Consider the following 27491-nt stretch of genomic DNA (forward strand, 5'->3'; position numbering starts at 1 on the left):
ACTTCAGAAAGTCCCCCCTTCTCTGGCCACCTTTAAGTAAATTAAGACTTCTACGATGTGGAAATTTGAGTTTTTATAGAGTTCAGTGGCTTTAAATAAAGGAAAGGCATGGCCGGGCGCGGTGGCTCACGCCTGTAATCCCTGCACTTTGGGAGGCCGAGGCGAGTGGATCATCTGAGGTCAGGAGTTCGAGATCAGCCAGCCTGGCTAACATGGTGAAACCTCGCCTCTACTGAAAATACAAAAATTTAGCCAGGTGTGGTGGCAGGCGCCTGTAATCCCAGCTACTCAGGAGGCTGATGCAGGAGAATCGCTTGAACCCGGGAGACAGAGTTTGCAGTGAGCCAAGATCGCGTCTCTGCACTCCAGCTGGGACAATAAGAGCGAAACTCTATCTCAAAAATAAAAATAAAGGAAAGGCATGTAATCCCCCAATTTTCCTAACATGAGGGGCAGAGCAAATTCAGCTTCAGGAACTGAAAAAGGCACAGAGTCCCTGAGAGAAAAATATTTGAAACCCCGAAAGGAAACCCTCTGTGGTCTAAATGCCCACAGTGAACAGCCGAGGTGTGAGCAGAGGAGACCCCACCATGGCCGGCGCTGAGTGACCCGCAGCTTCTCTCCCCTGCACAGGGCCCCAGTACGGGACTGTGGAGAAGGCCTGGATGGCCTTCATGTCTGAGGCAGAGAGGGTGAGCGAGCTGCACCTCGAGGTGAAGGCCTCACTGATGAACGATGACTTCGAGAAGATCAAGAACTGGCAGAAGGAAGCCTTTCATAAGCAGATGATGGGCGGCTTCAAGGAGACCAAGGAAGCCGAGGACGGCTTTCGGAAGGCACAGAAGCCCTGGGCCAAGAAGCTGAAAGAGGTACATCCGTCCTGCAGGCTTCCCTGCCCGGCCTCGCTCTGCCTGGCACCCCACTAGCAGCACCCCCTCCTGCACCTGGGACTTCCTGCCACTGGCTATAGGCACAGGAGGCCAGACCTGGTAGAGATAAAGCCACTCCTCAGGCTAGAAGCCCATGGTGGCTGACATTTACCCAGGTTGAAGATGCTGAATGCTCTATGTGCATTCTTTAAATTTTTTGAGACGGAGTCTCACTCTCTCTCCCAGGCTGGAGTGCAGTGGTGCAATCTCAGCTCACTGCAACCTCTGCCTCCCGGGTTCAAGCAATTCTCCTGCCTCAGCCTTCCGAGTAGCTGGGACTACTGGCGCATGCCACCACATCTTGCTAATTTTTGTATTTTTAGTAGAGACTGGGGTTCACCATGTTGGCCAGGCTGGTCTCGAACTCTTGACCTCAGGTGATCCACCCACCTTGGCCTCCGAAAGTGCTCGAATTACAGGGCATTCTTTAAATTTGATCCTACAAACCCATTTTACAGATTTCGTAACTGAGGATCAGAACCATACATTGGTGGTAGAGCTCAAAGCCCAAGCTCTTAACCACTAACAGTACTTCTCCCAACCCTGGGGAAGTGTCTGCTGGAGACTTAAAAGTCCTGGCTGGGCGCGGTGGCTCACACCTGTAATCCCAGCACTTTGGGAGGCTGAGGCAGGCGGATCACGAGGTCAGGAGACTGAGACCATCCTGGCCAACATGATGAAACCCCATCTCTACTAAAAGTACAAAAATTAGCAGGGCGTGGTGGCAGGCACCTGTAGTCCCAGCTACTCAGGAGGCTGAGGCAGGAGAATCACTTGAACCTGGGAGATGGAAGTTGCAGTGAGCCGAGATCGCGCCACTGCACTCCAGCCTGGTGACAGAGGGAGACTACATCTCAAAAAAAAAAAAAAAAAAAAAAAAAGTCCCTTTGGCCACTCTGCGTGTGGAGTAGTCTTTCTTTATTCCTTTACTTTCTTAATAAAGTTGCTTTCACCATATTTTTTTTTCAAGTCCCTTTGATGATAGAAAGAACTAGTTTACATTTTTCTTTCTCTTGCATGGGTTTTTCTCCCAAAATTTCAAATAACATTGATAACCTGTTTTTCTAAAAGTAGCGACCAAAGCCATTGAGTTTTGTCCAGCCTTGGCTAGTTGGAGGCTGTCATCTGTCCACCCCAGCCCTCAGCTTGTGTGCCCCGCCCCTGCCTGCAGCCTCACCCTCCATTCCTTGCTGGAATGGACTCGATGGTAGATATGCTACCCCCAACACCCAGCTGTTCTCTGGCCCTGCACTGCCTTCCTCCTCCTCCTCAGAATCATCCAGAACATGCCTCTGTCCTTCCGGATGGTTTTCTCTGTGTCTCCTTTTCTCTGTGTCTTAGCTTTTGTCTCATCTCCTTTCTCTTCTGTTTTGTCCCTGGCCCCATTCATAATGAGACTGTCTGTGTCTCACGAAGCCTTTGCTATAAACTCCTCCTTCCCTCTAGAATGAAATTTGTAGCTTTGGCTCAAATAAGGAAGGATCTGTTAAGAGTGTGTGTGTGTGTGTGTGTGTGTGTGTGTGTGTGTGTGTAAAAGCCATTAAAACCAGTGGAAATGTGGCCGATCGCCCTGCCCCCCCCAGTGTGGTCCTCTCTCTCATGCTATGTTCCTCCTTGGAACTGTCTTTGTATTTGCCGATCCAGCGGCCTGGCATGGTCTTCCTGGGATGCCCATAACCCCTCCATGTGCGTGTTCCATGTCATCTCAGGGGCTTTCTCCACCCACCCCATGCTCCGTCTCTGTTGTCCTCCCCCACACTTAATGCCCTCTAATTGACTCCGGCATGTAACTTTTCCTATACTGTATGTATCTGCCTCCTGCAACTCAAATGAAAGCTTCACAAAGGCCTTGTGTTTCTTGCTGTGTTCCTGGTGCCTCGAACCACGCACGGGGCAAGCAAGTACTCCGTGAACATGTGTTGAGTGCGTTCCTGTTGTGACTAGTTGCTGTGATAGTATAGATGCAATTTTGTACCTGCCTTTTCCTCCCCTCTTGGTAGCACAAGCATTTCCATGGTCTGTGTGACCTCTAGTGAAGATCCTGAACTCCCAGCGACATGGCATTCAGGAACTCATTCTCCCTGTAGGTAGAAGCAGCAAAGAAAGCCCACCATGCAGCGTGCAAAGAGGAGAAGCTGGCGATCTCACGAGAAGCCAACAGCAAGGCAGACCCATCCCTCAACCCTGAACAGCTCAAGAAATTGCAAGACAAGATAGAAAAGTGCAAGCAAGATGTTCTTAAGGTAAATTGTGCACTCGTTTTTACACGTCAAGTGTCACCGTGTCAGTTGTTCACGTGTCTGGCACATAGCCTTCTGTAACTGCTTGGGTGAATGGGTAGATAGAGGGATAAATAGCCAATAAAACACACCCCTGTCCTCAAGAAGGCCACAGGTGAGTGCCCTAGCACCTCACCTCACCATAGCCACTGTACCTGCTCAGTCAAGGGGCAGAGCCAGGCTCTGGGCAAGCCGGGGGTAAGAGACAGCTCTTGGTGCTCAGAGACACAAGGACAGCTGGGATTGCTGCAGGGAGCTGCTTGTGCCAACATGGGCGTGGCCAGTGGTGGGTGTGAATGGGTGTGGCTGGTGGCAGGTGTGAATAGTTGTGGCCAGTGGTGGGTGTGAATGGGTGTGGCTGGTGGCAGGTGTGAATGGTTGTGGCCAGTGGTGGGTGTGAATGGGTGTGGTGTGAGCTGGTATGGAGGATTATGAGGACCAAATCACCAGTGGCCTGGACAGCCGGGCTGAGTAAGGAGCTTAGGATGCTGCTGACCAGGAGCCACTGAGGAAGGCCTGAGCCTGGGTGGGGTCAGGGAGGAGGTGAGGAGGGTGAGATGGTTTAGAAGGATTGCTCTGCTTGTGTAGGGAGAGGAGCTGGGGGCAGATACCTGGGGGAGGGACTGCAGGCTGGGAGCGCTTGTCTGGGGGAGCCAGGTGGGAGGGGTATGGAGGGGCCCCGCAGTCTCCACAGTGACAGGCCCCAAAAGTGAGGCAGAGGCTGTGGAGCCAGGGGTGGCAGAAGGGTGGTCTTTGGCCAAGGAGAGACCGTGACCAGGCACTGTGGCATCCTGGTGCCCTTCCATTTCTGTTGTGAAGGGGAGATTTTCTGCCCCATGGGTTAATGAGAAATCATTGTGTAAACTATTATGTGCTCCACAGGTGTAGATAAGTGATTCTGCCTGGAAGGTCCTGGAGTCACAGGACTTAAGACTAGACAGCGTCATCGTCTTGTGATTTAAAAGTTCACAGGAAGGGAGGGGCTCAGCCCTCGGCCCCACCTCCCCTCCTTTGCTCAGCCATAAGGGGTGAGGGCTGGGGGGTGTCATTGCCGAGGGCCTGCCCTGCCTCAGTGTTTGGAGAAGAGATTCCCAACCAGGATTTGCAGAGAGAGACGGAATGAGGTAGAGAGAGGCTGCATTCCAGGAAGAGGACATGGGCAGAGGGGAGGCAGAAGGCCTAAGCTGGTTTCACTACCCACCAACCTTTCCTGGCCCCTGTCAGTTAGGTGGTGGCATCCCTGTTTTGTGAATGAGGAAACCAAGATCAGAGAGGTTAAGTCATGTGCCATCCAGCAGGTGAGAGCAGGAACTTCTGACCTCAAGCCCATACATACGCCCTTTCTCCACTGTTCCTCACTGCTATGCCATCGGCGTAGCAAGGGGAACACGTCATCTATATGAGAGTTCGTCACTCAGACCAAGTGTCAGAATCCTCTGGGAAACCCCTCTCACTCCCATTGCTGGAGCCAGGAATCTGGGCTTTTGAAGCAGCCCAGGTGCCTCCACGGTGGGATCAGGTGAGGAGCCTGGAACCAACTACTGAGTGGGGGGCACCTGGGCTCAAGAAGCACAAGGTCCCGGAGAACTCTCGGGCCTTTGCCAGAATCCCAGGGAATCAGGTGCCCAAAAAGGTGCGTAGAGGAAAGATGAGGCTTCTCCATGTTGGGCAGGGGCGTGCCTGTGTGAGAGAAAGGGAGACGGAGATGGAGAGGAAGAGAGGCCTTTCATGTTTGACTGCCACCCAGAACATCAACTCAGGCTTTTGCAGAACAGGCCCAGGGCGCGAGGTTGGACGTAAGTGTCTGGCAGGATGACTGGGACACTTTATAGTGGGTTCCCTCCTGGGACCCTCCCTGCCTCTGTGGTCTGGCCAGTGACTGCAGGATGTGAGAGGTCCTTGTGGGCCTAGAGCTCTGGAGAGGAGGCCAGTCCTGCCCCACCACCCTTCTTGATGCAGTTTCCAAAATCCAGCACACAGACTGGGTAACATAGTGAGACCTCATCTCTACAAAAAATTAAAAAATTTGGTTGGGTGTGGTAGCATGTGCCTGTAGTCCCAGCTACTTCGGAGGCTGAGGCGGGAGTATTGCCTGAGCCCAGGAGTTCAAGGCTGCTGCAAGCTGTGGTCACACCACTGCACTCCAGCCTGGGTGACAGAGTGAGACCTCATCTCTAAAGCAGGTAGGTAGGTAGGTACATACATACCTACATACATACATAGATACATACCACTGCTGACTGGTTGCACATGTACTCTCATGTTTCTTACCAGCCATCAACTACATCTTGTAGCATCCATCAGAAAAGAACTTTTTGCATTTAGTGCTAAAATACTACAATCCACCTAAGGGTGAAGGCCACCTCTTGTTTTACTCCATGGGTGTTCGCTGAGAACTTTCTATGCCCTGCAAGGGGATTTCCAGAACAGTGATGACCTTGCTCAGTACCTGGCCTGTGCTGGGGGCAGGACTTGGGGCTAACAGGGTCGGCACAGGCTGAGGGCAGGGGCAGCCCAGAGGTGGAGCATCTTGTTGCCACTGAGTACCCTGAGAGCTCCCGGGAGGCTATTGTGTCTTGAAGGCTTCTGAGATGGGGCTGCTCTGTGTCACTTCAGCAGTATCCTCCGGATGCTGGGTGCCGAACCCACAGCTATGTGTCTTGGGCTGCTGAGCTAGGCTCCCATGCAGGGCTGCCAGGTAGTGGGCACGGGCAGTGTGGATGGCGGTGGGGAATAGGAGAATAGCCACAGAGCTGTGGAGCTCTCTCCCTGCTGGGCATGCCCCAGCCCTGGCAGGGGTGGCCTTTTCCTGTAGGCACAGAGGACCCAAGCCCAGCCATCTTAGGAGGCTGAGAAGCAGAGCAAGGACCTGGATACTAGGAGAGGAGAAAGGGGCAGGAGTCAGGGCCCTAGAGGGCGGGGTGGGACCTGGTCTCACGAGGCTGGGGAAGGCTTCAAGAAGAGGAGTTGCTTTGGAGCCTGAAGCAGAGTCTCCCAGGGCTCTGAGCCACATGAGTCAGAGGAGAGCATCTGGGAGGGGAGCCACATGGGCAGGGTAGACTCAGTCCCAGCTGGGGGCAGAGAGGGTGCCCCATAGGCCTGCAGTGTCTCGGGAAGTGCTCCATCCTTCCTCAGAAGGCCCTGCACATGTTGTTAGGGACAGCAAAGCTTAGACCTGAGTGGAGCCCTGTGACTACCCCCATAGTAGAAAGAATTGCAATAAATAGGTGGCCCCAGCCCTGCTATCTCTCACCCACCCCAGGGGGCCAACACGACCATGATCCCACCAACTAACAAAACCACCTGGCCACCAAACTGGTGGCCCTGCACGCCGAGATGAGGGGGTGCGGGGAAGTGTGTACCAGTGTGAGGTCATTGACCTCGAGGCACATCCCTACCAGATCAATGTGCCCACTTTAGCCATGTCTTAGGAATTTTACACATTTTCTAGCTACCCCTAGATATTCTTGAGATAGGCCACACCTGCTTTTAACATTTCCTGCCTTGTAAAACCCCTTTTTGGGACAATCTGGGAGGGAGCAGCTGTGTGAGGGGGACGGAGTGGGCTGAAGGACAAGGGAAGGAGGACTTTTTTTGAATGCCTTCTTCCTGCAGCCCATCATTACATATCAGAACACTGTGAAGGAGAGATGTCGTCATCTAATAAAGGACAGTGAGGCTGCAAGAGAGCTACAGGATTCAGCCCCAGCACCAACTTTGCTGTGGGCCAGATCTGAGGCTTGAGGGTAGCCAGGCACAGCCCTTCCCCACAGGGAGAAGAGGACATGGGCGTGTGGCACGCTGAAGGCCACACACACTGAGCTCTGGGGAGACTGCCCTTTGCCAGTATCTACCTGTCTGGGCCTTGCTCCAGCTGAGAGACAGGGCAGATGGCAGGAGTGTGATTTACCTTGTAGGAGTGGAGGGACTGGGACTTGAACTTGAAGTCTGTCAGAATCTAGAGCTCCTGTTTTTTCTTTGCATTTGGAATCTGGGGAGGCCTGAGACACTCCAGGGGCAGGGTGAGCCAAGGGCTGAATGGAAATGAACCTTTGTCTTGTGCCTGGATTTTCCTTTAGACCAAAGAGAAGTATGAGAAGTCCCTGAAGGAGCTCGACCAGGGCACGCCCCAGTACATGGAGAACATGGAGCAGGTGTTTGAGCAGTGCCAGCAGTTCGAGGAGAAACGCCTTCGTTTCTTCCGGGAGGTTCTGCTGGAGGTTCAGAAGCACCTAGACCTGTCCAATGTGACTGGGTAAGTTTCCTTTGAGCTAAAACACACACATCATTGAAGTCAACGGAAAGTGCTTTTGAAGCAAACTCAGATGCTGCTCCCAGTTGGGGATGGCGCGTTCGTCAGGAGGTCTCCTCACTGCCCTCAGGGCCTCCTACTTCTCTGTAATCTGGATGGCAGGGAGGGCCCCTCTGCTGAGTGTTTCTGCAGCTGCAGGCATGGCTGGCTGGACCTCTGGAAAGCCTGGCTGACCCAGCCAATTGCTGGCCCAAGCAGATAAGGCCGGGCCCACTCTGCCAGCTCCACGTACAGGTCTGGGTAGGAAGGGAGATTGCCCATTCTGGGGCCACAGCTAGGGCCAATGCAGCTGGCATATCTTTCCTTTTCTTTTTGAGACGGAGTCTTGCTCTGTCACCAGGCTGGAGTGCAGTGGCATGATCTCAGTTCACTGCAACCTCCTCCGCCTTCCGGGTTCAAGCGATTCTCCTGCCTCAGCCTCCCGAGTAGCTGGGATTACAGGCATGCACCACCGCGCCCAGCTAATTTCTGTATTTTTAGTAGAGACGGGGTTTCACCATGTTGTCCAGGATGGTCTCGATCTCTTGACCTTGTGATCCGCCCACCTCGGCCTCCCAAAGTGCTGAGATTACAGGCGTGAGCCACCGCGCCCAGCCGCAGCTGGCATATCTAAGATCCGCTGGGGGTGAATCTGGCATTCCTGGGCTGGTTGTGCCTGGGACAGTCTTTCTTTGAGGCCTTTTGTGATCAGCTGACTGCTTAGTGGCTCTCAGCCCCCAGGACAGCACATACCCTCTGAGACTTGGTTCTGAATTGTGATATGGAAGCTGTGCTATTTCTTCTGTGCTTTCCTCGTCTTTGGTTCTGTGATGCCTTCACCAGGGCAGAGGTCCTGGCTCTGGTCAAGAACGTGGATTACTGTCATCCATCTAGCAGAACTGTGTAGGGACACATCACAGGTCAAGGCTTGCTGTTAATAGGAGACACATTCCATTTGTCTCCCTCTGTATAAAAATCATCAAAAGCAACAGTTACTGCACCGCTGCTGCTCTGCCACCATTCCATTTTTATGACAGTCTTGTAAAGTGGGTGGTACTGACCCCATCTTATTGACGAGGAAGCTGAGGCTGGGTGAGATTAAATGACTTGCCCGAGGCTGCTCTGCTGGTAGGAGCAGGGTGGGGCTGGCCTGTGTCAGGCTCTTCTGCATGTGGAGTGACTTCCATCGTGTGGATGCTTGTCTGTCTCTGTGTCTGGATTTCCCCCTTTTAATACAGGCACCAGTCATATGGATTAGGGCCCCTGCTAGTGACCTCATTTTACCTTGATTACCTCTATAAAGACCTTATTTCTGAATAAGGCCACATTCCAAGGCACTAGGGTTTGGACTCCAGCATGTCTCCTATGAAGGACACAACTCAACCCTTGATGGAAAGGATCATGGCCACTCAACAGAGGAGGAAACCGAGGCCCAGAGAAAGTACATGACTTAGCAGCCATAAAGATTCTAAGTGAAAATATCAGGTCCAGTGGTGATCCATACTCTTCCCCTGCAGGGCAGCCTCCTAGGAAGGTGAGCCGATCATGGCTGCCAGCCGGAAGGCGGCCCCCACCCTGTCTTGGTGGTGGGTGTCTTCAGCACCGGGTCATCTTCACACTCTGCATTTGCAAGTCTGGGTATAAAGCTTTTCTGACAGAGATGAGGAAGGAGGGGTACTTTCTAACACGCTCCAGTTTTCTCTTCCTCAACTCTGGGCCTGGTTAAATGGGACCACACAGAGTGGTGGCCCACACAGCCCACCTGCTAGTGCCTTTTGCATATGTGATGCAGAGCAGGGCTCATTCATTGCCACCTGCTTTGCTGGTTTGATTTAAAGCTCATTTGTCAGAAGCCATCTGTGCACGTGGCAGCCCGTGATCTTCCACCTAGCCAAGGGAGGAGTGTTCTGGCTCTGTCTGTGAAACCAACTCACAGAGGGCAGAGACCGCGGGACCTGCTGTGGCTGGCACTGGGCTGGGACAAATGGTAGCTGGCCCCTGCCTTCTAAAAGAGCCATGTTTCTCTCTGATTTAGCTACAAAGCCATTTACCATGACCTGGAGCAGAGCATCAGAGCGGCTGATGCAGTGGAGGACCTGAGGTGGTTCCGAGCCAATCACGGGCCAGGCATGGCCATGAACTGGCCGCAGTTTGAGGTAAGGGGAGGGTATGCCCATGACCTCATCAGCGTGGAAGACGACCTGGGCCCACAGAGTTGCTAGACGATGTCTTTCTCATTCTAGACTCTTATGTTGGTGTTTGCCCTGTTTATCAGGCAGCCTTTAGGCATAGCTATAGTACAGACCAAGTTCTGGCATAGAGTCCTGGGTGGGGGCCACAGGCATTACCGAAGGCCTTCTGAACCTCTCGTGAAGTCGCAGTTATGTCCTCTCTAGTTGGGAATGTTTGACTGTCACTTTTGGCCACTGGCATTCCCTTCCTTCCTAGTCAGTCCCAGGAGCCGCAGGCACACGGGACCCACCCGTGGGATGGCCAGGAAGGGAGCAGCCGCAGTGCCCCCCTCACAGTGGGCCAGGGGAGGGGAGGCGGTCCCAGTGGGCAGCCTCCTTACCCTTCCAACAAAGGACTTTTCCCTACTCCAGGCAGTAAACGCAGTGAATCCTGATTCAAAATGAATGTTCTTCTTTTCTCATCATGTGGGTCTAAGCTTTCATTATCTTTACATTCGAAATGCAAGGGCCTGGGGATCTCAGCTCTCACCTAGCTCTAGGATTGGTCACCAGGCCCCACCTGGCACCCTGAAGGCAGTGGGCAAAGGTCCTGCTGCCCCTGAGGCTGAAGCACGTGGCGTCAACTGCCCCAGCGGGGATGCTGAGGGCGACTACCTCTGCCACGGGCGTGGGCCTCGTGGCTTCCCCAACTCAGCAGCGGCCAGAGCCCGGGCTGCATTCAGATTCTGCTCACCTCTGACCACCTGTGGGAAGCTGAGCAAACTATTCGCCCTTTTTGTGACTTAGTTTTCCCACGTGTGGAATGGGAATGACAGGAGCACCCATGTCCTGTCGGGGGCTTTTGGGGAACATGGTGACTTTGTCCATGCAGGGCTATTGACCCAGGCCCACCACTCAGAAACCTCCTGGGTGCCTCGTAGCCTGCAGTTTTGTCAGTCCTTACTCCTGCACTTCTTTTGTGGCCCTTAACAGGAAGGTTTCTCCAAATGACAGCGTGGGCCCTGCCGCCGAGCACTCCCCTGCGCCAGCCCCAGGACTTGCTCCCGGTAGGAGGTGGCAGAGCAGCTGTGCCCCTTCCACAGAGGCACTGAGAGAGCATGGAGGGCCAGAGCCTTCCGGAGTGGAAGTGGCCCTAGAGGGGACAGCACAAGGCCCAGCCTCTCCCCTGGAGCCACACACCAGGAAGTCTTGGCTGATGTGTTTTATGCACAGCTGGGGTTTCAGACACAGCGAGGATTTGCTGCTCCCAGAGTGGCACAGGAAACCACCTGTGAAATTCGCTTGGGTCCCTTAGAGGTGCCCATTATACTCAGAGGGGGGCACAGTGGGGAGGACTATTTGACAGTCTGTCTCCTGGAGGGTGTCCCAGCCGGAGCCCAGGGGGCCCTTCTCTCTGTGGGTCCATGGGCTGGGAACCAGCCCCTGTGCGTTCGTTCTGCGCACGTTTGCAGCTGTTACGGGACCATGTCTTTCTCTAATGCAATTCTTTGTTTTTATTTTTCACGCCACAAGGATGAAGTAAGTGTCTGCGTTCGGCTAACTGATAGAGTGCCATACGCCGTGCAGGGTGTCTGTGGCCCGCATGGGTGTGTGTGCTGCCCCCGCCAGGCTCCTAGCAGTTCAGCTGAGGCTGCGCTGCTGTCAGGGATATTGAGAGCCGGCCCTTCCCTTCAGCGCTGGCATGGTGTTGATCCCATTGGCCTTTGGAAGCCACCCAATCAGGATGAATTTATATTCAGAGGTCACTGTGGAGAACTCTGAGGTTCCAATTGAGTTCTCAGTCAACCTATTTTGGTCAGAAAATAATTAATGGACGAAAAGGTAACCCAGATTTGGGGTCAGGGGCCCAGGTCTACCACCCACGCTGCGTGGGCAAGTCATGTTGCCTTTCTGGGCCTCAGTTTCCTCATCTGACAAATGGACAGGTTAGACAGGATGCTTCTAAGTTGGCTTCCAACCCGAAAGTTCTGTAAGTATGTGTGAGCAGAGCTGTGGACTCAGCCACACCAAGTTTTTTTTTTTTTTTTTTTTTTTTTTTTGAGACGGAGTCTCGCTCTGTCGCCCAGGCTGGAGTGCAGTGGCGCTATCTCGGCTCACTGCAAGCTCTGCCTCCCGGGTTCACGCCATTCTCCTGCCTCAGCCTCTCCGAGTAGCTGGGACTACAGGCGCCCGCCACCACGCCCGGCTAATTTTTTTGTATTTTTTAGTAGAGACGGGGTTTCACCGTGGTCTCGATCTCCTGACCTCGTGATCCGCCCGCCTCGGCCTCCCAAAGTGCTGGGATTACAAGCGTGAGCCACCGCGCCCGGCCTAGCCACACCAAGTTTTAATCAGAGTTGTCTGGTAACTGGTGGAGATGTGGGGAAAGGAGAGCTCATTAAACGCCTGCAGGCATGCAGTCAGACACACGGGCATGCACAGACTCTTCTAGAAAATCAAGACACAGTCTCCTTTCATGGTTTTGCCCTAGTCCATTTTCAGTGCAGTTGGTGAAGCCCATTCGCCACCAGGAACTCGTGAGGCTTCCGGGAGGAGTGTACTCTGCTTTGCTTCGTTAGGCCCAGCATGTGCTCAGATCACAGAGGAAAAGTCCCAGGGCAGCAAAACACAGGGGAGGGCCCTGCTCTTTGGAGACTGAGAGTCCGCTTGCCTGCCCCTCTGTCAGCTGGTAGCCACCTAGCCCTGGTTTTATTTGCAGTCCAGGGCCCATTTTTCCGCATGGCAGGCTTGCTCAGGTCTCCGAAGCCAACTGTCTTGACCCTGTGGCCCAGGGACAATTTAGGGCATCGATGCAAAGGATCTTCAGCACTTCAGGACAGGTGCCTCAGAGGCTGGCTCCTGTCTGCTTTGGGAGGCTCAGCAGACATCTGGGGAGGCCACAGGGGCCCATGCTGGCCTGAGGGGGCTGGGCTGAGAACCTTGGTGGGCGGGGTCAGGAACGGGAGGCTCCAGACCTTGCCCTGGTCCTCACCACCCCCGCTGGTCCTCTGGGAGGCGGGCAGCATGGCCTGGGGGTGGTTGTAGAGGTGCCAGCCTCCAGACCCCCGATGAGCCCCTGCTTTGAACAGTGAGGAGGGGCTCAGGTCGTTTGGGTTCATAAGTGGGGCATGGGGAGCCTGAGGTCTTCTGGGAAACCAGGGAGAGCAGAGGCCCAAGTCTACACATCAGACGCACAGAGCCAACTGCAGGCTCGCTGGGTAGGAACTGAGGACAGACGTGGCTTCCAGCAAGTGAACCTTCGGTTTCTCTTCCTCGGCACCTGTTGCCTAGGAGTGGTCCGCAGACCTGAATCGAACCCTCAGCCGGAGAGAGAAGAAGAAGGCCACTGACGGCGTCACCCTGACGGGCATCAACCAGACAGGCGACCAGTCTCTGCCGAATAAGCCCAGCAGGTGAGTGGGCACCACCTCCATCCAAAAGAGGCCGTCCCATGGGGGGGCCCCCGGGCAATCTGCATGGTCCAGGGCAGCCCCAGCCTGGACACCTGGGAGGTTCCTGGGCTCCTGAGCTCTGTGGGCCGTGGCCCAGGGGCATCTCTGGGGAAGGTCATCTTCCTGCCTGGTGCCAGAGCTGCCAACAGATCCAGAGAGGGAGCCTTGGCCCTGAGCTTCAGACCCGAACGGGGAGGAGCTGATGACAGGGCTGGCATTCATGTCCCCAGGGATAGCACCGCCCTGCCCGGACACTGGTGGAGGTGCCACCCTGGTTCCCTCGGGCAGCTGAGGTCCTGCCAAGGTTCATGCTCACTCTGTATTGTGTGCAGGTGCCAGTCGAGGGGGGGACAGGAGAGGACTGCCAGGCATCTCCTTTCCAAATTACCTCTTCACTAGGAGCATTGGTTATTTCTCACTTAGTCATTGGTTGAAAATGAGAGATATAAGGGTGGCACTGTGGTCATTAGAACCTTCTGTAAAGTGTGTGCTAGAGGAGGTCTTCCTACAGGACCTGCCCAGAGGCCTCCATGTGACACTTAGTAATAGTCATTTCATACTGGGGCTTCCTAAGAAGGCTCGGCCCATGTTCCCATGGCCTTCCTGCAACCCCAGACACTGAAGCCCCCACCCGGGCTCCCCAGCAGGTGTGGCTGTCGTCATTCCGCTGTTGTGCACACTGTCTGGGCGGGTGGGCTCGGCAGTAAGTGCCTGTCCCAGGGATCAGGCCGGCACCTGTATGCTTGGGGGTGGGAATGGGAAAGAAGAAACACTGCCTCAGAGGAGACCCTGGGGGCCCTGGGCTGGCCAGAGTTGCTGCACAATCCAACCGCCCCCACCAGTGCCGTCTCACAACAGTCTGCTAGAGAAAGGTGCCAAGGAGGGAGGAGGGCCGGTGAGCTCAGACATGTGGCCTGGATATTGGCCTCCAGCAGGCCTAGGTCCAGTACCCCTTGCCAGGCTGAAGTGGATGAGGCAGTTACTGGCCGCTCAGGATCACTCTGGTGGCATTGGAGGCATGTCCTCGCCTCCCTTCCTTGGTTCTGGGGTGGTGGGTGCTCAGGCTGAGCAGTCCATCCAGTGCTTTGGGGGCCTGTGCCCTGAGGCCCTGGTCTTGGAAGTAGAAGGTGCTGCTGGCCAGGGTATCCCAGTCCTAGGATCAGTTACTTGGTGGGTGCCAGGGCCCTTGGTGCCTGATTGCTTGACGGTCTCCCTATGGTCTTTGTAGTGCGTAACTCAGCTCCTGGCTCCCAGCCCTCAGGCAGAGCTTGGCCCAGATCTCTCTGATTCCCACACTGGGCCTGGCACACAGTAGGCAGTTGCACGACTGGATTTTCCTCTGGAGCACCAAAGGAATCCTTCTTTCTATCTAGAAAAGACTGCAGCAGGCCCTGATTTTTTTTTTTTTTTTTGAGACGGAGTCTCGCTCTGTCGCCCAGGCTGGAGTGCAGTGGCGCAATCTCGGCTCACTGCAAGCTCCGCCTCCCGGGTTCACGCCATTCTCCTGCCTCAGCCTCTCCGAGTAGCTGGGACTACAGGCGCCTGCCACCACGCCCGGCTAATTTTTTTGTATTTTTAATAGAGACGGGGTTTCACCGTGGTCTCGATCTCCTGACCTCGTGATCCGCCCGCCTCGGCCTCCCAAAGTGCTGGGATTACAAGCGTGAGCCACCGCGCCCGGCAGCAGGCCCTGATTTTGAAAGCTCCAGCCCCACAGAGCAGAAGAGTGAGCCCTGAACCCCTTAGTCGTCAGGAGGAGGCCATGTGGTCTGAAGAGTTCAGAGCCCTCTCCCACTCATCCATGGGAGCCGGCCCCTCCCAGATTGTCACTCTCAGAGGAGACCCTAAGGGGCTTTTTGACCCCCCAGCTCACAGTGGTGGGAGCCAGGACAGGGGAGAAGCCCTGAACCTGGAAACCACTTTTGCTCCAGCTGTGGCTTGTCACCCGCCACCCCAGAGCCCCTGTTCTGGACAGACTGTCTCCAGGTGCAAGGAAGGAACAGGGAAACCAAGTCCTCTCCTAGGCTCCTGGACCGTGTTTCACAGCTGAAGTATTGCCTGCATTCTGCCATAGTAACCTTTCTGTTGAAACACCACGGTCCACTCTAGTCACAGGAGGAGCTGATTTGTCTCTTGAGATCCTGCAGCTAGGAGTTGCCAGGACCCTCACAGGCCCCTGCAGAGCTGGGATCCCCTGAAAGCTCTCTCTCTCCATAGCACCCTTAATGTCCCGAGCAACCCCGCCCAGTCTGCGCAGTCACAGTCCAGCTACAACCCCTTCGAGGATGAGGACGACACGGGCAGCACCGTCAGTGAGAAGGAGGACACTAAGGCCAAAAAGTTGGTGAACAAACGCTTCCTCTGGTCCCACCTCGCTCGCTCTGTCTCTCTTCCTCTCTCTCTGTCCAGGGGTCTCACCCCTCGGCACTCAGCAATGCACGAAGCTCTGCAGGAAGTAGGCACCTGGTGTGCTGCACCCTGGCCCACCGCCTGCTGATGCACAGGCTCTCTGGTACCCCCATTCCTCGGGGAGGGCACAGCTAACAATCTTCAGTTGCTTTTTCTCTGTCCTCTGTTAACCCTTCAAGGCCCTAGCAGCATGACAGGAAAACAGACCACACGCAGTCTGTGCTGGGGACTAGAGAGCGAGGCCCCAGGTTGGCCTCTGCTGTGGGCATCTCCAGCCGCCTGCCCCTGGAAAGCCTGTTGGTGGCTCAGGATGAGTGTGGATGGCATGAACTCGCACTAGCACTGGCTCCACCTATGCTCCTTCGGAAGGAGCCCTGAGCCCCAAGGCTCCAGTGCCCTCCCCTTGCGGGGGCGGGGGCCTCACACCCTCTGCCAGCCCTGTGCTGAGGGCCCTGTGGCCTCCCCTTTCTTGCAGTGTGAGCAGCTACGAGAAGACCCAGAGCTATCCCACCGACTGGTCAGACGATGAGTCTAACAACCCCTTCTCCTCCACGGATGCCAATGGGGACTCGAATCCATTCGATGACGATGCCACCTCAGGGACGGAAGTGCGAGTCCGGGCCCTGTATGACTATGAGGGGCAGGAGCACGATGAGCTGAGCTTCAAGGCTGGTAGGTGGGCTCCCCAGCATCCAGGGGAGGAGGGCTTCCAACCTGCAGGTTGGGGGGTCTTTTTTGTTTTTTAAGTCTGGAAAAGTTCTTGCTAGTTTCACTTGTGAATCACTGCAGGCCCTTCCCCAGTGCCCTGGCTTCATTGTCAAAAGCAGCCAATTGGCTGGATGTGGTGGCTCATGCCTGTAGTCCCAGAGCTTTGGGAGGCCGAGGTGGAAGGATCGCTTGAGCCCAAGAGTTTGAGACCAGCCTGGGCAAAATGGCGAAACCTGTCTCTACAAAAAATACAAAAAATTAGGCCAAGCATGGTGGCTCATGCCTGTAATCCCAGCACTTCGGGAGGCTGAAGCAGGCAGATCACTTGAGGTCAGGAGTTCGAGACCAGCCTAACCAACATGGTGAAACCCTGTCTCTACTAAAAATACAAACATGAGCCAGGCGTGTGGCGGGACGCCTATAATCTCAGCTACTCAGGAGGCTGCGGCAGGAGAATCACTTGAACCTGGGAGGTGGAGGTTGCAGTGAGCCGAGATTGCACCACTACACCCTAGCCTGGGTGACAGAGCAAGACTTTGTCTCAAAAAAAAAAAAAATTGCCTGGGCTAATTTTAGTGGCACATGCCTGTAGTCCCAGCTATCTGGGAGGCTGAGGTGAGAGGATCACCTGAGCCCAGTAGATTGAGGTTACAATGAATCATGATTATACCACTATACTCCAACCTGGGCAACAGAGCGAGACCCTGTCGCAAACAAACAGACCCTGTCTCAAATAAATAAACAAACAAACAAAATTAGCATATTAGCTGGGCGTGGTGTTGCATACCTATAGTCCCAGCTGCTTGGGAGGCTGAGGCAGGAGGATCACTTAAACCCAAGACGACGCAGTGAGCCATGTTCATACCACTGTACTCTAGCCTAGAAGAGAGAGCAAGACCCGATCTCTTAAAAAAAAAAAAAAAAAAAAAAAAAGTAGGCTGGGTGTGGTGGCTCACGCCTGTAATCCCAGCACTTTGGGAGGTTGAGGCACACAGATCACGAGGTCAGGAGATGGAGACCATCCTGGCTAAGAGAGTGAAACCCCGTCTCTACTAAAAATACAAAAAATTAGCAGGGCGTGGTGGCGGCTGCCTATAGTCCCAGCTGCTCAGGAGGCTGAGGCAGGAGAATCGCTTGAACCGGGGAGGCGGAACTTGCAGTGAGCCAAGATCACGCCACTGCACTCCAGCCTGGGTGACAGAGCGAGACTCTGTCTCAAAAAAAAAAAAAGTAGCGGATGCATAGTGGCAAGACTCAGAAATAGTGAGGTGCCCCCAAGCCAGTGCCCAGACTCCTCCCCTTGCTGGGCCAAGGCTGTGAATTGCAGGGCACTGGCTAGTCACACAGAAGGGCATCTGGAGAAGCTGTTGGCCAGGACCACCAGGTTCCCCCAGTTGTACTCTGGGAGCTGCTAGCCCTGCAGGTCCCTGAGAGAAGCCTTTCTCTAGGGGTCCCCAACTGCCAGAGAAGCCCTCAGGAGAGCCACAGCTTTGCCCAGACCCCAGAGTAGCACTTGGCATGCCCCTGGGCCAGGTGGGGCCTTGTCTCAGGCAGCAACTTATGTGTGTGCACACCTACCTGCCCACACCTACCATGCACACACTAACCCACACACATACCTGTGTTGCTAGGAGCAGAAACCATAGTTTTATAAAACAGCCTGGATCCTGATTACATGTGCTCTGCCTGTGAAGACTTTCTGTCCAATGTCTTTTTCTTCTTTGAATGGTCTTCAATGATTATCTTTTTTTTTTTTTTTTAATAGAGACACGGTGCCAAGCTGGGGTACAGTGGTGCGATCATAGCTCACAGCAGCTGCAGCCTTGATCTCCTGGGCTCAAGCAGTCCTCCCACCTCAGCCTCCTGCATAGCTGGGACCACAGATGTGCGCTACCACCCTACCCAACTAGGAATCTTTTTTAATGCATTTGCAGTTTACCAAAATGGCTTTTCACATCTTCAATTTGAAAAGTGTTATCTTGGCCGGGCACGATGGCTCACACCTGTAATCCCAGAACTTTGAGAGGCCAAGGCCGAAGGATCACTTGAGGTCAGGAGTTTGAGACCAGCCTGGCCAACATGGTGAAACCCTGCCTCTACTAAAAAAAAAATAAAATTATTCAGGCCTGGTGGCGCGCGCCTGTAATCCCAGCTACTGGGGAGGCCAAGAGAATCCCTTGAACCTGGGAGGTGGAGGTTGCAGTGAGTTGAGTTGAGATCATACCACTGCACTTCAGCCTGGGTGATGGAGTGACCCTCCGTCTCAAAAAAAAAAAAAAAAAGAAAAAGAAAACTGCTATCTTAGCACCTAAGGAAGCTGGAGTGGCCTAGGGCCAAAACAGACCCACAGCAACCCAGATTCTTCCCTCTCTCTTGCCCTCTTTGTGAAGCTCCCCCAAAAGCAGCATCTACCACTCCAAGAGGGAAGCTGGGCCAGAACTCAACCCACACAGGCTGGAGTGTGCCCTTGTCCCTAGGCTACACTTGTGGGAAAGGCGGCCTTACCACCACCACCCAACCCCCCACTCAGCAGGGAAGCCAGGGCCTGGGGGCTGTGCCCAATGGCCTAGCTTCTAACCAGCCTTCAGCCTTCTCCCCTCAGCACCCAGAGTGTCAGCCTGCTGTCCCCAGACACTCATCCCTTGGGCTGGTTATCAGCTGCCTCTGCCAAGTTTGAGAAGTTGGGTTTTTTTGGTTTTTTGGATTTTTTTTTGATGTGCCTTTAAGCCATCTTCATCCAGTTTCTGATATCTTTGGTTGGGGTTGTTACCCCTGACTTTGTTGGTTTATTTGTTTATAATTTCTGACGCCTTTTCAATCCTTCCTATTGGGTTTGACAGTAATTTTGTAGATTTAAAATGTTTCTTCCAGATCCAAGTAAATTGTCAAAAGCAAACTGTTTGAAATGAAACTTGTAATCACCAGTTCACATTTGCACAACGTGAAAGCTTTCCTGTCCGTTCTGTTTTCTGTGTTATCCTGCTTTTTAACAATGCAAAATTAGCTCCCAGCCAATGTGGCTTGACTTCAGTCTCTTGCGGTGCTCTGGCTGTTTGCCACGTGGTAGTGTGGGGTTACAGGCAGTGATCCTCGGTAGCCTGGATGCAGGCCTGTGAGAGCACAGCAACCCAATGAAGGCGGGACAAAAGAAACGCCAGGGGCCCGAGGCACGAAGCAGTGGGAAGAGATGGTGGTTCATTGTGGCTGCTGCCCTGTGGCCCCTGCATCTGCTCCTGATGTCTCTGGGTCAGATCTGCAGGAGCGCTGGTCTGGCAGAAGCAGCAGGACAGTGGGAGGTGGAGCCAGTGCTTAGGCATGTCCCGCCCTCCCAGAGTTCTTTACACTTCATCTACACAGCACCCGCAGTCCACAGATGAGGGCCACAGGCCCAGGGAGTGGAGGCAGTTGGTCCAGGTCTCCCAGCCAGTGAGTGGTGGCTGTGGGATTTGAGCCCAGGCAGTCCAGGGAGCACTGGAAGCCCCAGGTATTAGCTCTGCAGGCATCTTGACCAGCATTGCTGCCATACAAAATCCAAAGCATCAGGGAAATGCTAAACCAGGGGGAAAACTGCATCTAATTCTGAAAAATGGACCAAAAAATGCCAAAGAGAGTTACAAAACTACAAACTTAACAATAAAGGCAAAACAGCACTGGGGCTATTTCTTTCCCACCAATTGCTTGCCCCTGACGAGGTCCGAGCCAGCAGGCCCAGCTCGCCTTCCCTGCAGTGAGTTACCAGCCAGAAGCGCACAGGCCCTTGCCTACCCCTGGGCTCTGAGCTGCTCTGCTTCCCTAACCTGGCAAATGCCAGACCTGGGGCTCCACCCTAGTGCCACCTCCCCCTCACCACCCTAGTCTGCCTCCTTGAGACCAGGATCCATCAGTTCCTCTCATCTCTGTGTCTCCTCCTCTACCCAAGGCCTGGCCAGAAGTAGGAGGTCCATCGGGTTGGAACAAACAAAAGATAAATGGAACCATGTTAATACATTAGAGCCACAGGGAGATTCCAGAACAGCGCCAGGGGCTCCTTCTCAGGGTGTCAGGAAGGGTGGACACATGGCACCGGGCACAAGTCCTCAGCCAGGTGCTGGGGATAGAATGACAGGTATGACTGTCAGACATGGTGTCTTCCCCTCTCGCAGCCTGGAAGTTGCAGAGGAGAGGGATTAGCAAAGGCAGAGAGACCCCAGAGACAGCTGCTGGGAGAAAGGCGGCCGGGGCCCTGGTGGGGAGGACAGAAGAGGCCCAACGTGAGGGAGGGGCACGACCGAGGGAGGATTCCTGCCACCTGGCCAGGGTGGTGAGGCAGGCACAGCCCTACGGAGCTCAACGCCGCAGTCTCAGTGGGAGCCACTGTGGCAGCTGAGAGCAGCTTGCTCTAAATTACTGTGTGAGACTGTCATCTCTAGATCTGTCAGAGGCCTGTGACCAAAGAGGCAACTTAAAATGCATTTAGTAGAGAAATGACCAGGCCCTTGGCCTGCCCGCCACAGAATGCCTGGCCCTCCACCCTCTGTGGGCCCAAAGCTCGTGAATGCGGCTCTGTAGCCCACCGTCAGTGTCACACGCTCTCATGGAGACGGCTCCCACTTTGTCTTGCAGGGGACGAGCTGACCAAGATGGAGGACGAGGATGAGCAGGGCTGGTGCAAGGGACGCTTGGACAACGGGCAAGTTGGCCTATACCCAGCAAATTATGTGGAGGCGATCCAGTGATAAGCCAGGGGACAGGCCAGCGGGGGGACGGAGGTGGCAGGCCCAGGAGCCTCAGCCAGCCATGTGGGCATCCACTCCTTTTCCTGCAAGAGATGATGGTTCCATTGCTCTTGGCTTCATGGTGTTCCTGGAAGGCAGATGAGCTGGTCATTTCGCCTGGGACTTGGCATCTTTCCGAGTGCAGCTGGAGGGATCTGAGTGCAGGAAGACGCAGAACAACAGAAATAGCCACCCCTCCCCGCCCACTGTGCCTGTTGGCCTATCATAGATCTCTATGTTCTTGACTTTGTCTCTCCTTTCCAAGTCAATGGTGGGTTACACTGATCTTGTTCCACTGATTACTCTCTGACGAGTCCATCACCTGCAACTTAAATGAACAAGCTTACATCCCATTTTCTGAGTGAAGATTTTGAGGTTTTTAATTTAAAGGCTGTGTACAGTTATACTTTTTTATATACCTGTTCTGTTCATTTCTACTTAAATTATGGCACAGATTGATGCACACCAGTCTTGAGGAAACGATCTCCCTATTCCCATGCCCTGTGTAGGCTTAGCCTCAGGTGGCAGATAATGTTTGAGGAAAGGAATTATGGCAGGAGGGTGGGACCGGGTTATGGTCGGGTTTCTATTGGGAATGCTCTTCGTGCTTTTGGGCATCTGAATGGAAGCTTTAGATAGAATCTTAGGTAGAACTCCCCCAAATCGCCATATTTAAAAATTATTTTCACTCTATTCTTGCTTAAAACTGTACTCTTTTGCAAATTAACAATTTTATCAGTGATTCAGAGTTAAAAAGAAGACTTAACTTTTCAAGCAAATGCATCTGTAGATAAAGATGCTTTATATTAGACTGTCATGTCTCAGTGTATATCTGTATATATTATTTGATATTCAGAGAATCTAAAGCACTTGTCTACTGTTTTAATGAGACTTAACAGCTTTTAACAGTGAGTTTCGTTTGTAAACTGCTTGAAGTCTGTGGCATTCAGGCACACGTCTGGCTGGCCGGCTGGGTCTCCTCCCGGGCTCAGTGGGCCTGGGGCCTCCCTGACATGGTGCCTGCTGGAGGGAGGCTTGTCACTGGCTGACTGCTGGTCCGGCTTCTGACGGGCCTTTGTCCTGGTTCCGTAGCAGAACACTGTAAAAGTGCCTGCATCTTTGCAGTCGTTGCAGATTTCAGTCGTCGTATTACTTGTACACAAACAAAAGCTGGGTCTTACCCACAGCACAAGTCTCTGCGGCTGCCCAGAGTCGCCAGGGAGCAGGTACTGCAGCCAGAGCTACACTGTGGTCACATGGGGCAGGTGGGGGTGGGGGAGAACCTGTATTTTATGTAACTCAGCAGTGCCCGCCGCCATCACGAGCTATGCATTTACTCCGTTTCCAGTGAGCAGATGTCTTGCTTGGAAAGTGGACCTGTGTCTGTGTCTGTGTCTGTCATGAGAACTTACCAGCAGAAATCCTCATTTCTGTGCTACAGATTTACCAAAAATTGTCAAGTCTTTTCAGTTTAAGAGTTCCTTTAAATGTATAGTATTTTAGGAAAAAATCAATAAACAGTTGATCTCGTGCATATGGAAGTCCCTTTGCCATCATCTGTCTTCACGCCCACTTCATTGGTGGGGGTGGCCTCCCTGGGGCTTACTAGCTTTGGAGCTGGGCAAGATCCAGGGCACAGGACCCCTGCCCAAAAGGCCATGGCCCACTGCCCCTGCCAAACTGGAGGTTGGGGATTTGAGGCACCTAAGCCCCTTGGGGTTCCCTTCTCCCCAAGACCTGCTGTGGCTTGACCTGGGCTTCCCCACGGTGCGGGCATCAGCTGGCGCCTATTGCCCCAGCCCAAACAGCAGGACAAGACTGGCATCACCCATAACTCTCCTCTGAGCACATCTTCCTGAGCACCTACTGTGTGCTGTCCACTTTTTACTTACATTATCTGCATCTCCAAACATCTCCACAGGGTATGGGCAAGTCTCCCCATTTCCATTCTACAGAGGAGGAAACAGAGGCTCCAAGAGCCAGCCAGGTTTCTTGAAGAGTCTCAGCCAGCCCAAAGCACTGAGCGAAATCCCTGAGGAACCACCCCTGTCTTGCTGGAGAAACTGAGGAGGAGGCTTGGCTTGGCAGCTTGACTGGCTTGAAGACGGGAGAGAAGCAAGACATGAGGGCGGCTGTGGCCACGCTCACCGAGCCCTGGGAAGGCTGCCCAGAAAAGCACTCCAGCTAGGCATGGGGCCTCACAGAGCACCTGGGAGGAGCAAGGCAGGCAGCTGCCCCTGCAGTGTGGCTTTGTCCCAGCTCAGTAAGGGTAGGGGACAGATCCTTGTCACCCAGCCTCCTTGTCTGAGGGGTGGCGGGTCCCCTGCTCCCAGCTTCTGAGGAGTTGGAGGCCTGCAGTGCAGGGCGGACACCCGGCTCGGCCCACAGCCCCAGGCTGCAGAGAAACAGGCAGAACGGGGTTGGGAGGGAAGGTGGGGGGTCAGAAGCAGGCTCCTGGTGCCCCTGGCCTCAGTCACTGCCCAAACACCGTGGCAAGACCACGGTCCCCGCTGAGCTGGACGAAGCAACCTCCACTCTGAGGCCGGATCACCCTGTCCCCCCGTGAGGGATCTGGCAGGGCCTCTAACTGCCCACCTCCCCTCTCCTGCCCTGCCCTCAGGGGCCAGCTTGGAAACGTCACCTTGTCTCTAGGCCTCAGTTTCCCCAAGTAGAAGTGATACTTTTCCAGTTGGAGAGTTAGAGCAAGAAGAAAAGGTGGCCTGGGCAACATAGCGAGACCCTGTCTCTACAAAAAGTTTAAAAATTGGTCGAGTGTGGTGGTGCATACATCTAGTCCCAACTACTTGGGAGGCTGAGGCAGGAGGATTGCTTGAGCCCAGGAATTTGAGGCTGCAGTGAGCCATGATTGCACCACAGCACTCCAGCCTGGGCGACAGAGCTCTTGAGACAGTCCCAAAAAAAGAAAAAGGCTGGGCACGGTCGCTCACACCTGTAATCCCAGCACTTTGGGAGGCCGAGGCGGGTGGATCACGAGGTCAGGAGATCGAGACCATCCCGGCTAACACGATGAAACCCCGTCTCTACTAAAAATACAAAAAATTAGCTGGGCATGATGCCTAGCACCTGTAGTCCCAGCTACTCAGGAGGCTGAGGCAGGAGAATGGCATGAACCCAGGAGGTGGAGCTTGCAGTGAGCCGAGATCGCGCCACTGCACTCCAGCCTGGGCGACAGAGCGAGACTCCATCTCAAAAAAGAAAAAAAAAGAAAAAGGCCACAGGCACTCAGGAGCCCGTCATTGTCACGATTATGAGTGACACCATAGGCAGGGTCCCAGGGTTCTCTGCTGTCCATTGCTGCCCTTCCCTCCTCCCACAGCCACCACCCTGGATCAGTGCTCCCACCACCTGTCCACACCTCTTCGGGTCCCCAAGGCCCCTGAGTTGACACTAGGGGGAGCGTTAGCCCCAGAGCCCTCTTCTGGGCCAAAGCTCCCTGGAGCTCAGGACGGGAGTATTTCATCATCTCTCTCCATCCTTCTCACACCCCAGAAATGTCGGGAGGGTGAGCAAGTGCTGCCAAGTGACCGGAGTAGGGATCTGGCTTTGCTGCAGCCTGAGCTAAAACTGGGCCTTCGGAGGTCCCTGCAGATGGAGAACAGGGCTGGCCTCTGCTCTGGGCTCTGATGCCAGATCCTGGCCCACTCAGAAACATGTAGTGAAGGCCCGACTGGGCAGCCTGGGCTGCGCCAAGGCCTCAGCACTGGATAGGCCTGGAGGGAACCCACTCACAAGCCATCGGGATAGGGATGGGGGAGGCTGGGAAGGTGTGTGGACCACCTGACCAACCCCCTCGTAGTTCATGGGGAAACAGGACAAGTGAGAGGAAGCAGTGACTTCCCCGTGGGCACAGACCACGTGGTTCGGAAAGCTGAGCAAGGCCTGACCCCTTAATGGCCCAACCAGGTGGGGGATCAGCTGGCTGTCCTTATGTATCCATTGGGCAATCATTCACTCACCATGCATCTATTGAGCACATACTGTGTGTGAGACTCAGCGGTGCCAGGACAAACAAGAGAAGCCAATCTTGCCCTTGGGAAACTCTGGTAGGCTCAGAGAAGGACCTGCGTTATTCTGACACCACGATGGGATAGCCAGAGACAAAGGGCCTGAGCTGTCTTCTGAGAATGTGTGGTGGGTTTTAGAAGTCTCAGGCCTCCCAACCCAGGCTCCAAGGCCTCAGAGATCAGAGCACTGCTCAATCCTTGAGCCGTTCCCCAACTTCCTGTAGGAAGTGTCCCTGAGTCCCCACCTGGGCGGGAGGCTGGACCACAGACAAACGGAAAATGCCTGGGTTTCATTTGCTGAAAAGTAGGAATGACTGGCAGGCACAGTGGCTCATGCCTGTAATCCCAGCAGTTTGGGAGGCTGAGGCGGGTGGATCACCTGAGATCAGGAGTTCGAGACCAGCCTGGCCAACATGGTGAAACCCCGTTTCTACTAAAAATACAAAAAATTAGCTGGGCGTGGTGGTGGGCACCTGTAATCACAGCTACTTGGGAGGCTGAGGCAGGAGAATCGCGTGAACCCGGGAGGCAGAGGTTGCAGTAAGTCAAGATCGCGCCATTGCACTCCAGCCTGGGAAATAAGAGCAAAACTCTCTCAAAACAACAACAACAAAAACAGGGATGATCAAGTGAGGATAACTTAAGGGGTGCTCAGAAGCCAAAGACCCTGCCAGGTGGGCACCCCAGCCTGTGGGTGCCCTGTAAGCTTTCCTTCCCCAACCCCTTTTCACAGTCCAAGGTCTCCCCAGAGTGATGGCTGCCCGCTCTGCTCCCCTCCCTTGCCCACCCTTCCCTAAGCCTCCTCTGAGGCAGGGAAGGTCTGCGCCCCTCCCCAGCCCTTCTTCCCCAGACACCTGTGGAAGACACAGGCCACTCTCTGGGCCTTGGTTTTCCAAACCCAGAATGCCTTAGGGTTAGGGTTAGGGTACGAGGACCTAAAAGATCCTGAGCTCAACAGCATTCGGATCACCAAGGCAGCCGCCTCAGGGCACGTGAACTATATACAGTCACTGGCCGCTTCTGGGCAAAGACAGCCGGGTGGCCCTGCCCCTTTATAGTATTTTCCAATAGCAATCTTAATTATTTTTTCCTGATTGTAAAAGGAACAAAGGCTCAGATGAAAATTTGGAAATTTAGTAAAGGTATTGAGAAAAACATTAGTTATCTGTGATCCTGACTTCCAGAGGTTACATTGCTAACATTGGGGTGTATTTTTTTCTAGTCTTTTTCCTAACATATATATGCACATGTGCCGTTTTCTTTTTCTTTTCTTTTCTTGGGGTGGAATTTCACTCTTGTTGCCCAGGCTGGAGTGCAATGGCGTGATGTCAGCTCCCTGTGCCCTCCACCTCTCAGGTTCGACAATTCTCCTGCCTCAGCCTCCCGAGTAGCTGGGATTACAGGCATGAGCCACCACGCCCAGCCACACGTGCTGTTTTCTTATCATCATCTTCAATGTGTATGTGGCTTACAAAATTGGGATCGTACTGTAAATATAGTTTTGTACCCTACTTCTTTCTCCTACCATTTGATCATGAGCATTTTCTCATATTCCTAAATATACTTCAATTAAAAATTGGCCGGGCGCGGTGGCTCACGCTTGTAATCCCAGCACTTTGGGAGGCCGAGGCGGGCGGATCACAAGGTCAGGAGATCGAGACCACGGTGAAACCCCGTCTCTACTAAAAAAAAAAATACAAAAAATTAGCCGGGCGTGGTGGCGGGCGCCTGTAGTCCCAGCTACTCGGAGAGGCTGAGGCAGGAGAATGGCGTGAACCCGGGACGCGGAGCTTGCAGTGAGCCGAGATTGCGCCACTGCACTCCAGCCTGGGCGAAAGAGCAAGACTCCGTCTCAAAAAAAAAAAAAATAATAAAATAAAATAAAAAAAAAATAAACACCAGACACAGTGGCTCATACCTGTAATGCCAGCACTTTGGGAGGCCAAGGTGGGAGGATCACTTGAGCCTAGGAGTTAGAATCCAGCTTGGGTAACATAGGGACACCCTGTCTCTACCAAAAATTAAAAAAAATTAGCCAGGCATGGTAGCGCACACCTGTAGTCCCAGCTACTCAGGAGGCTGAGATGGGAGGATCGCTATAGCCTGAGAGGTCGAGGCTGCAGTGAGCCATGATTGCACCACCGCACTCCAGCCTGGGAAACAGAGCAAGACCCTGTCTCAAAAAAAGAAGTGAAAGAAGTAGAGGAGGTGGAAGGGGCAACAGGAAAGGCTGGCACACTCAAGTGTAACTTTTATTGAAAAAAATCTGGCTGGGCATGGTGGGTCATACCTGTAATCCCAGCACTTTGGGAGGCCAAGGTGGGAGGATGAGGTCAGGAGTTCGAGACCAGCCTAGCCAACATGGTGAAACCCCGTCTCTACTGAAAATAACAAAAATTAGCCAGGCATGGTGGCACACACCTGTAATCCCAGCTACTCGGGAGGCTGAGGCAGAATTGCTTGAACCTGGGAG

General features: G+C 53.9%; 1 protein-coding gene across 11 annotated transcripts in view; it reads left to right on the plus strand.

Moving 5' to 3' along the window:
* Positions 1–22527, plus strand: part of PACSIN2 (protein kinase C and casein kinase substrate in neurons 2) — a 145195-nt gene extending 122668 nt beyond the window's left edge. For 4 of the 11 annotated variants that reach the window (XM_055252553.2, XM_063622966.1, XM_063622964.1 and 1 more), the window contains exons 4-11: positions 634–869; positions 3017–3172; positions 7288–7463; positions 9535–9655; positions 12962–13083; positions 15340–15462; positions 16007–16203; positions 20842–22527. In XM_055252553.2, the coding sequence (XP_055108528.1) occupies positions 634–869; positions 3017–3172; positions 7288–7463; positions 9535–9655; positions 12962–13083; positions 15340–15462; positions 16007–16203; positions 20842–20954 (1244 nt within the window). In that variant the 3' untranslated portion in view covers positions 20955–22527. Of the gene's footprint in view, positions 1–633; positions 870–3016; positions 3173–7287; positions 7464–9534; positions 9656–11203; positions 11210–12961; positions 13084–15339; positions 15463–16006; positions 16204–20841 lie in introns of all 11 variants that reach the window. The other 7 variants (XM_055252558.2, XM_063622967.1, XM_063622968.1 and 4 more) reach the window with 3 other exon arrangements.
* The last annotated feature ends 4964 nt before the right edge of the window (positions 22528–27491 follow it).

This window comes from Symphalangus syndactylus, chromosome 18, assembly GCF_028878055.3.
Source record: "Symphalangus syndactylus isolate Jambi chromosome 18, NHGRI_mSymSyn1-v2.1_pri, whole genome shotgun sequence".
Taxonomy (NCBI): Eukaryota; Metazoa; Chordata; class Mammalia; order Primates; family Hylobatidae; genus Symphalangus; species Symphalangus syndactylus.